Raw genomic sequence first — 11371 nt, forward strand, 5'->3', positions numbered from 1 at the left:
AAAAAAAAAAATTCAGATGCTTGGCAATTGATGGTTTATTTATTTATTTATGACTGGTGCAGTGTCCTGGGGGGTCTTGTGATCCCCTTTTGACAACTTCTGATAAGCAAAATCAATGGGGGAGCCAGACTCACTTAACGACCATGTTACTAATTTAACAACTGCCGTGATTCACTTAACAACTGTGGCAAGAAAATGGGGTGAAATTTACTTAACAAATGTTTCACTTAGCAACAACACTTTGGGGCTCAATTGCGGCCGTAAGTCAAGGACCACCTGTAGCTGGAAAATAAATAAATGATATTTCAGTACAACAAATCAAGGATTTTAAATACTTGGGAATTACATTTAAATCCTTTGCTGCCCGGAGGGAGCAGATAAAATCTGTTTGTGGTTTATTTAAGACCACTAATGAAATTCTTTGTTTTACTATTTCCAAAGTAGCAACAAGTAACCCACCATTATAGACATTTAAAGTGAAGATGTTTTATACTTTTACTTCTTTTGTCTTCACATGCTTCTTGTAGGCTTCCAAACTGGATCAAAGGATAAAATCCAAACCTATTAAGTTGTATCTATAAATTTATTCCCTTGTTGATTTACCTTTCCCTGGCCTGAAGTATTACCTGTATCTGCCTTTCCTCAAAATACTTACAGATAGTCCTTGATTTACAACCATAACTGAGCCCTCAGTTACAATCATAAGTCATGCCATTTGTTAAGCAAATCATCATGTGACCGCACCTGATTTTACAACCCTGTTTTTGTGGCAGTTGTTTAGCGAGTGCTATGCTTGTAAAACCAAAGCTGCAATAGTTAAGCAAATCCATTGCTTGTAAGGAGACTGATTTTTGCCAGAAACCAGAAGTAAACACCAGTTTCTGGCAAAAATAAATCATAAATCATTGTCCCAAGACCACAAGGTGTTGCAAAAAGCCATTAATGTGGAACCGTTGCCAAGTGTAATCACGTGACCATGGGGAGGCAGTCATCAGAACTTTGACTTCAGGTTGTAAGCAGCTTTTTCTGAATTCACTGTAACTTTAAACGGTCATTAAGTGACCATCACAAGTCAAGGACTACCTGTATTCCAAGGTTCCTCTTTTTAATAATCTCCATCATTTGTTCTCCCATTATTTGATAGCAATCCAGTTTTGACATGTGGTCTGGCATTCAATCTGGCAATTTAATCCCATGATAATTTTTCCAGATTTGAGCACTTCTGTGCTTATAACTTCTAGAATAGCATGTTGGATGAGAAAGTTGTATATCACAACTGGAAGGTGCTCAAAAGAAAGAAATTCAATAAATGAGTATAATGGTTATATAGCACAAAGATATCTGGAGGGTACTTGATTGAAAAAGTCTGAATTATGCATTAATAATCTCATTCCTGATCCTCAGTTTAAATCTGGAGAACAAAAGCAGTATAGGTAATCCTTGGTTTACAACAGTTCATTTAGTGATTTTTCAAAGTTACGATGGCACAGAAAAAACCTATGACCATTTTTCACACTTACGACCATTGCAACATCCCATGGTCACATGTCCAAAATTTTGCTGTTCGGCAACTGGTTCATATTTATGACAGTTGCAGAGTCCCAGAGTCATGTTATCCTCTTTTGCGACCTTCTGACAAGCAAAATCAATGGGGAAGCCAGATTCACTTCACAGCCATGTTACTAACTTAACAACTACAGTGATTCACTTAATAACTGTGGCAAGGAAGGGTCATAAAATGGGGCAAAATTCATTGAACAAATGTCTCACTTAGCACAGAATTTTTTTGGCTCAGTTGTGGTCGTAAATCAAGGACAACCTGTACTATATCAAAAATGGGCTGTTGACCAGTCATCCAATACTCATAGCTGCCTCAATAAGCCAGCCTCTGCAATTCACTTGTCTTCCAGAAATGGTGCTTTCACACTGCAAACTAGCTTGGCAGAATACCCCCAAATACTATTCATACTCTTCTACTGACAATGAAACTTGGCTCACCACCCCAAAAGCCTGTCTCAAACGTCAAAATGTTCAGAGTGCAAAATGGATGGTATATGCTGAGAATTTTAATTCGGTAAAAAGACAGAACCACCATCAATCCGATCTTGATATCTTCACAAAATTAATCTCTGGATTGATTCTTGGGAAGAAAATAGGATAATAGATAACACATACAGAGAGAAAGGTTAGTGGTATATATACATGTATAGATATAGATATATAGATATAGATATATAGATATATAGATATATAGATATATAGATATAGATATATAGATATTCAGATTTCTTTTTTGCTGACAAGAGTTAAAGATTTAAGTGGGAGACTAGTATAGCTATTTCGGACACATTTGTCTCCCACTTAAATCTTTAACTCTTGTCAGCAAAAAAGAAATCTGAATTTGTAATGTATCGCAGTTGCGACTTGAGCCTGCTTAACGCCCCTAGTTGGGGGGCTGCAAGGCAAAAGAGATTATAAAAAAGTAGAACTGCAGTATACCAGTCAAAATGCCAAGGTGCAATCAATCAGACCAGTCTGTCTGAAAAACTTTCTGTATATATAGATATAGATATATAGATATATAGATATAGATATAGACATAGGCATAGATATATTCTTGAAATATCATTGGTTATAAGGAAATACAGTTTTTTCTGTTTCCTTTTTTGATAACAAGACAACTTATGGAAGGAAGAATTGCATATCTTTTCCAACCTCAGTACATGTAGTCGTTGACTTACAACTATTAGTTTAGCAAACCGTTCAAAGTTACAACAGCCCTGAAAAAAGTTACATTCAGTCAGTCTTATAACTTATATAAACAGCCAGCTTGCTTAACAACAAAATTCTGGTCCCAGTTCTGAAGGACTGCTTATAACAACCTCCATGTATCTTACAGCACATTACAGAATTACAGAATTACTTAACCATAGCAAGAGAAAAAAAATAATCACCACTTATTCCTCCTTTATCTTTTGATGCTTCTTTACAACTTACAAAGCCACTCTGTCTTTTCTATAAAGGATTATTTGTTCCTGATACAAAATCTTTTAAATCTTCACCAATCCCTGCAAAGCTCATCCACTTTGCACCTTCTTGAAAACTCATTCTTTAGCTCTTAGTAGCCGAGGAATAGAAAAGGGAAAAAACAATCTAATTTAAAACACAGAGAGACAGACAGACAGACAGAGATAGAGAGAGAATAAGTTACACTGAGTTATTTCAAATATAGAGTTGCTTTAGTTCAACCTATTAACTACATGCAACCTTTTTAGTGCTATAAAAACTTCCTCACTGCAATACCTTTTCGGTTTTATGTTATGACACCTCCTTGCTGCTATAGTTCAACATATGTAACAAGACCCTACCTGGGAAACACAATGCCCACAAGGGTATCTTTTTTCTCAACCATGGCACAGTTTAAGACAGAGGCTGCAATTTTGAAAGATTGCTATAGAAAGCTTTCAATTAAAAGAGGGGTTGAAATCTCTCTGACAATAGATCTTCTAATTTTCACTGTCAATAGAAATCTGTATGCTCCAAAACAGGTGCTGGGCTTGACTATATAATATAGCCTTAGTGAGCAATGAGTCTAATTCATTAAAAAGTCTATAAACAAAATGGCCTTTGTCCTACAGAGATGAAAGACCTGAAGCTATAATGGGATGAAAGTGTACACAAGGATGAAGAAAGCTATTAGAGATCTATGTCCTTTCTTAAACTTGTCCTGGCATGCATTCTTCACAGGGGAACAAACCCATGCAGAAAAAACTCACTTCTTTCCACCTGCCTATGTGAAAACTACTGAATCTTTCCTATCAGCTTACTAATGAAAAGCCACACCAACAGAGAAAATACCACTATGATAGAATCATTATTTCCAGAATAGCATATTTCCTGCTACAGTGCAGCCCAATCCATATTAGTGGCATAACCAAATGTTTTCCATGCATTGAGAAGGGGAAGTTTAGATGATTCCCCAGAAATGCAAGTGCTTCTCAAGCTTGGCAGAACTGGCTGGGGAATTCTGGGAATTGAAGTCCACAGTAGAAGTTTGACGGTTCCAACTCTTTGCGACGTTCGTTATAGAAAGTAGAGTGCGTGATGAAGAAGATCTCGACCCAAGTGTGGTATGTAAATTAAGTCAATTTACGGGTCCTGGATATAATTGTATTGTGATATTTGAACTTATTAAAATCCAAAATGAATTTTCTACACACACACATACACACACACACACACACATCACCTGCTGTGTGAAGCTCATGTTTTTTGGTTCAGTGGAGTGTGTGATACTAAAAATGCATTAACTAAGTACTAGATTAATTCACACAATTAATTCACACCAAGAGACTGAGGTACAAGGATTTTTTCCCCCATCCAAATTCACATAGGCTAAACTAGACAAGGAAAAGTTCAGACAACAAAAAAAAATTACCAGTTGATTGCAATGCTTCTTAACCTTGTCAGCTTGAAGATATATGGAATTCAACTCCCATGCTGGTTGGAAAATTCTGACAGCTGAAGTCCACACATTTAAAGGTTATCAAGGTTGAGAAATATTGGTTGATTGTATATATATATATGTGTCATGTAAGAACAGGACTCCAACTTGTAGAAATATATCCTGCACAGAGATGCAGTATAATGTACTATGAACTATGCATTGATTTATACAGTATCAAAGAAACTTCAGTACATACAATGTGCTAAATAAGGATAATTACAATCTCTCTATTCAGTATTTCAATGGAAAAGTTTCCAAAGTTTTTCTTTTTTTGGGGGGGGGGGAATACAACTTTGGGAAAATTGCTTAAACTTTCAGGCAGGCTAAGTTCATACACCATGTAAAATCATAATGTGCTTGGTTTGGCTTTATTGCTCAAACTTTCCCTGGCCCACTATTGATCAGATATGTTGGCCTTCACCTTCTAGAATTTCCATCCAGGTTGATTTAAAAGGCTTTAAGCCCCTTCCCCTGTAGCTAGGATTCATTGATTGTCCATGAAACATTTTCCAAAACTATCATGTGTTAGTCACTTTTCTTAGCTGGGTGGACATTTGGAGAATCAGAAACCAAGCCCTAGGCCACTGCACCTCATGTCCCAATAAGAAAGAAGAATCTGGCTATCATTTGTGCCATTTCATATGCAAAGGAAGGGTGTGTCCCCCTTTATGACTTTCTTTTTGTTTAGGCCAAGCTGGGTGGTTGGGGAAGGGGGAATGGTTTAAAGTTCTCTCTGTTCTGAACTTTTATAAAGATTTGGTGTGGATTCAGAGACATCCAATCTGTAACATGCGGTGGTTTCACAGACAACACATGATCTAGGCTAAAAACAGATACACAGAAACTCGTACCTATAATTATACATTTTAAATAGAACTTTGCCCTAGAGAGTATTCTACTCAAATCCAGCTGGTTTATTCAACCCCATTAACAAGAAAAGAAAAACCCCCATGAATAATAATTCTCCATTTTAAAAAAAACAGCCTAGCCAAACTGAAAAACGACCAATGTCATTTAATTTGTTTAAAGCCATTGCCATATGCTCAGGCTTTGCTCATTACAAAGCCATAGCAAGCAAGGAATTATCAGGAAATCTTTCTTCATCATTAAGCTCCCAATCCACAACCTGCTTTGCTTTTTTTTCCCCACCAAAGCAAACCTTTTCCTCATCTGAATAGATGTCTCATACATAATGAGTTTGTGGACTACAAACCAGATTGAAAAGAATTTCATTGAATAAAGCTAAGCAAGCTAGCTATTTAAAACAGCTCTGAGCTTCCTTCCTTCCACTGAGACCTTTTCATTTGTAGATGCTTCTGCAGCAATTCCAATGCTCTTCAAAGTGGTCCAAAATCTTTAATGTGAACTACAAGCTATGACCAAATCCTTGAGGTCTCAGACCCAAGATTGAACTCAACATCATTGCAAATGCCACAAAGAGGAGGGGGTCAACTTATTTTCCAAAGCACCAGAGGACAAGACAAGAAACAATGGATGGAAGCTAATCAAGGAGAGAAGCAACCTAGAACTAAGGAGAAACTTCCTACTAGTGAGAACAATTAAACAGTGGAACAGCTTGCCATCAGAAGTTGTGGGTGCTTCATCACTGGAGGTTTTTAAGAAAAGACTAGACAACCACCAGTCTGAAATGGTATAGGGTCTTCTGCTTGAGCAGGGGGCTGGGCTAGAAAAGCTCCAAGATCCCTTCCAGCTCTATTCTGATTGATTGAGAGAACTAAAAGTGCATATGTGATCAGATTTAAGATAACAATAATCAACTGTTATCTTATGCAAATTATCTCTGAGCCATTTCCAGAGTGTATTCATAAAACTATAATTAATTCATTTATGATGCACAACAGTTCATGATTGCAAATAAAACTGAGAACTCTTTAGATTAACTCTCCAAACATCTTGATAAGCAGTTGGTATCTTTTAGCAAACTTTTGTTCACACTTAACCAATGTGAGGCTATTTTCACAACCCTGCACTGGACATTTAATCAGTGGATTCGATGAGGCTATGGTATCATCAAATTACTCCACAACAAAGATTGCATGATATGTTCACATATATTTTTAAGTAGAAGAAAACTAAAAAAAAATGTTGTTTCTAGTTTGTATTGAGGAATTAATCTAGTGTTTGGGGGGGCATATTCAAGATTACATTATCTAACCGAACCATATGCATAAGGAGATTAAAATGTAGAAAATTTCACCTGTCCACTGGATGACACAAGGATCAAACAAAGTGTTTGTCCGACTATGTTATTGCAAGTGTAGAACATAATGGGTTCGGTTACTACAGATTAATTAATCTCACTACTTAAAGTTTGCAATTTGTCGTCAGTCCCAGTCCTCTGTTTTCATACACTAAAGGCAGTGCCACTCATTCCCAAATTAATGTGTGCGGTGTTGCAACTTTAGATTCATGCAGGTGCACTTTACAAGGTCTTTTAAGGCCAACTAATTGCAAGATTTCAAGGGGTAGCTTGAAAAGAAAATATGTAATAGGCTTGAAGAACACTTAAAAGTTGGTTACCCATTAATGCAATGGGTCTCATATCTAGAGGGGAAAGTTGCTGAAATCCAACAAATCCAACAAGTCAACCCTTTTTTTCACTGTTCAAGGTATATGGCTGGAATAAATACAACTTCGTAAGAATCCACATTGATCTACAAAGGATTTTGGAGATGATAGCTCCCGTTTGAGAATATTCAGCCTTTTGTTCTTATGGTGTCTCTCCACATGTGGTTTTAAGAAAGATGAATGCTAGCTCTACCTTCCTTTCTAAATGCCAAGTTGGACAAGGGTCCCAATCCACAGATTTGGCCTTCGCAACATCAGGAAGCATACACTGAAGACACCATGCCAAGTATCTAGAGACACACTATGGTCCAGAGGTGGTTGATGTGGGGATCAGAAACATCCCGGAGACAAAACTACTTTATAATGGTGAGAAAATCCAAGCATTTAAAAAAAAATACCAAACAAAATTCTGTTTACTTAACAAAGGATCCAAAGAAGCTGTAAGAAAGGATGGGGTTTTTTTAGGTTGTTTTTTTTTAAAAAAAAAAAAAACACTTGTGAATAATCAAGTAAAAGTCTGGAAGGAAGACAAACAAGAATACCTGACTGATTCATGCCAACCATAAAGAAAAAGAAAGTTGCTGGAAGGCTAGGTTCAGGTTTAAGCAGGCCCTTAATGGCCCAATTACTGTGGGTCATTTTTGTTTCCCACAATACCTCAGATCAGCACGGGGCACGGGAAGAAGATGGCTGCCTCTGCCAGATAGTCAGGGACCTGCACAATCTAGGACAGTGTTTCTCAACCTTGGCCGCTTGAAGACGTCTGGACTTCAACTCCCAGAATTCCCCAGCCAGCCCTGCTGGCTGGGGAATTTTGGGAGTTGAAGTCCTGACGTCTTCAAGCGGCCAAGGTTGAGAAACACTGAACTAGGACAAGCATCCTCAGTGCCCAAAGATCTCTAGCAGGTCATCAGCCTTGGGGCTCCTAGGACCAGATGCTGGTCCCACCTTAGGTCCTTACTGGCTTCCCAAGAGCCACCTTCTACCTCAACCACCTTCTACCAAGCGCTACCACCAACCCCTTCCCACCCTCAGCCAGAGACTCACCCATGTTCACGAAGCTCATGACCATGTCTGCCTCGGTCAGGAAACTGCTGTCCTGCAGACTGGCCAGGGGTGGCCCCTGAGTGCTGAAGATGGGCTTGTAAGGGTAGGAGAAACCTTCGGCGCCACCTTCACTGGGGCCCTCTTCCTCCACCGACATCGCATTGTAGAGGTCCAGCANCATCTTCAAACTGCCAAGGTTGAGAAACGCTGCAAGCAATATCTTTCATCTCACGCACTACTTCTTCTAGAGCTGGGTTCACACCATACATTTAATTCAGTTAAATGCCCAGGACCTATATTAACATAACACTATAAACTTGAATAATTTTAGGTTTTACTTAAAAGATGTGTGTGTGTATGTGTGTGTGTGTGTGTGTATGTGTGTTCACCTGCTGTGTGAAGCTCATGTTTTTTGGTTCAGTGGAGTGTGTGATACTAAAAATACATTAACTAAGCACTAGATTAATTCACACAATTAATTCACACCAAGAGACTGAGGTACAAGGATTTTTTCCCCCATCCAAATTCACATAGGCTAAACTAGACAACAAAAAGTTCAGACAACAAAAAAAAAAATTACCAGTTGATTGCAATGTTTCTTAACCTTGTCAGCTTGAAGATATATGGAATTCAACTCCCATGCTGGTTGGAAAATTCTGACAGCTGAAGTCCACACATCTAAAGGTTATCAAGGTTGAGAAATATTGGTTGATTGTATATATGTGTCATGTAAGAACAGGACTCCAACTTGTAGAAATATATCCTGCACAGAGATGCAATATAATGTACTATGAACTATGCATTGATTTATACAGTATCAAAGAAACTTCAGTACATACAATGTGCTAAATAAGGATAATTACAATCTCTCTATTCAGTGTTTCAATGGAAAAGTTTCCAAAGTTTTTCTTTTTTTTGGGGGGGGGGGAATACAACTTTGGGAAAATTGCTTAAACTTTCAGGCAGGCTAAGTTCATACACCATGTAAAATCATAATGTGCTTGGTTTGGCTTTATTGCTCAAATATACATTCTTAAAGCAACTTTCCCTGGCCCACTATTGATCAAATATGTTGGCCTTCGCCTTCTAGAATTTCCATCCAGGTTGATTTAAAAGGCTTTAAGCCCCTTCCCCTGTAGCTAGGATTCATTGATTGTCCATGAAACATTTTCCAAAACTATCATGTGTTAGTCACTTTTCTTAGCTGGGTGGACATTTGGAGAATCAGAAACCAAGCCCTAGGCCACTGCACCTCATGTTGCAATAAGAAAGAAGAATCTGGCTATCATTTGTGCCATTTCATATGCAAAGGAAGGGCGTGTCCCTCTTTATGACTTTCTTTTTGTTTGGGCCAAGCTGGGTGCTTGGGGAAGGGGGAATGGTTTAAAGTTCTCTCTGTTCTGAACTTTTATAAAGATTTGGTGTGGATTCAGAGACATCCAATCTGTAACATGCGGTGGTTTCACAGACAACACATGATCTAGGCTAAAAACAGATACACAGAAACTCGTACCTATAATTATATATTTTAAATAGAACTTTGCCCTAGAGAGTATTCTGCTCAAATCCAGCTGGTTTATTCAACCCCATTAACAAGAAAAGAGAAACCCCCATGAATAATAATTCTCCATTTAAAAAAAAACAGCCTAGCCAAACTGAAAAACGACCAATGTCATTTAATTTGTTTAAAGCCATTGCCATATGCTCAGGCTTTGCTCATTACAAAGCCATAGCAAGCAAGGAATTATCAGGAAATCTTTCTTCATCATTAAGCTCCCAATCCACAACCTGCTTTGCTTTTTTTTCCCCACCAAAGCAAACCTTTTCCTCATCTGAATAGATGTCTCATACATAATGAGTTTGTGGACTACAAACCAGATTGAAAAGAATTTCATTGAATAAAGCTAAGCAAGCTAGCTCTTTAAAACAGCTCTGAGCTTCCTTCCTTCCACTGAGACCTTTTCATTTGTAGATGCTTGTGCAGCAATTCCAATGCTCTTCAAAGTGGTCCAAAATCTTTAATGTGAACTACAAGCTATGACCAAATCTTTGAGGTCTCAGACCCAAGATTGAACTCAACATCATTGCAAATGCCACAAAGAGGAGGGGGTCAACTTATTTTCCAAAGCACCAGAGGACAAGACAAGAAACAATGGATGGAAGCTAATCAAGGAGAGAAGCAACCTGGAATTAAGGAGAAACTTCCTACTAGTGAGAACAATTAAACAGTGGAACAGCTTGCCATCAGAAGTTGTGGGTGCTTCATCACTGGAGGTTTTTAAGAAAAGACTAGACAACCACCAGTCTGAAATGGTATAGGGTCTTCTGCTTGAGCAGGGGGCTGGGCTAGAAAAGCTCCAAGATCCCTTCCAGCTCTATTCTGATTGATTGAGAGAACTAAAAGTGCATATGTGATCAGATTTAAGATAACAATAATCAACTGTTATCTTATGCAAATTATCTCTGAGACATTTCCAGAGTGTATTCATAAAACTATAATTAATTTATTTGTGATGCACAACAGTTCATGATTGCAAATAAAACTGAGAACTCTTTAGATTAATTCTCCAAACATCTTGATAAGCAGTTGGTATCTTTTAGCAAACTTTTGTTCACACTTAACCAAATTGAGGCTATTTTCACAACCCTGCACTGGACATTTAATCAGTGGATTCGATGAGGCTATGGTATCATCAAATTACTCCACAACAAAGATTGCATGATATGTTCACATATATTTTTAAGTAGAAGAAAACTAAAAAAAAATGTTGTTTCTAGTTTGTATTGAGGAATTAATCTAGTGTTTGGGGGGGCATATTCAAGATTACATTATCTAACCGAACCATATGCATAAGGAGATTAAAATGTAGAAAATTTCACCTGTCCACTGGATGACACAAGGATCAAACAAAGTGTTTGTCCGACTATGTTATTGCAAGTGTAGAACATAATGGGTTCAGTTACTACAGATTAATTAATCTCAGTAGTTAAAGTTTGCAATTTGTCATCAGTCCCAGTCCTCTGTTTTCTTTTTTTTTCCAAGTATAAATTTTTATTATTTTCATCATAAAAAAGAACACATCACAAGTACATCACAATGCTATAATAAAAGCCCCACCCCCCACCCCCCACCCCCCGGACTTCCCAAACCTAATCCCAGGATACTATTCAACTAAAAGTAAACTACTATTAATATCCCTAACTCCACAAAATATTATTCTACATAAG

The 11371-nt window shown here is 37.7% G+C and overlaps 1 protein-coding gene across 1 annotated transcript in view; it reads right to left on the bottom strand.

The window, feature by feature from the left end:
• Positions 1–8324, bottom strand: part of BMP7 (bone morphogenetic protein 7) — an 85952-nt gene extending 77628 nt beyond the window's left edge. The window contains exon 1 of the mRNA XM_015823851.1: positions 8144–8324. Within this exon, the coding sequence (XP_015679337.1) occupies positions 8144–8324 (181 nt within the window). The remainder of the gene's footprint in view (positions 1–8143) is intronic.
• Positions 8325–11371: the final 3047 nt, after the last annotated feature.

The sequence above is a fragment of the Protobothrops mucrosquamatus genome, unplaced genomic scaffold (assembly GCF_001527695.2).
Source record: "Protobothrops mucrosquamatus isolate PMUCROS unplaced genomic scaffold, P.Mucros_1.0 scaffold2015, whole genome shotgun sequence".
In the NCBI taxonomy this organism is placed as follows: domain Eukaryota; kingdom Metazoa; phylum Chordata; class Lepidosauria; order Squamata; family Viperidae; genus Protobothrops; species Protobothrops mucrosquamatus.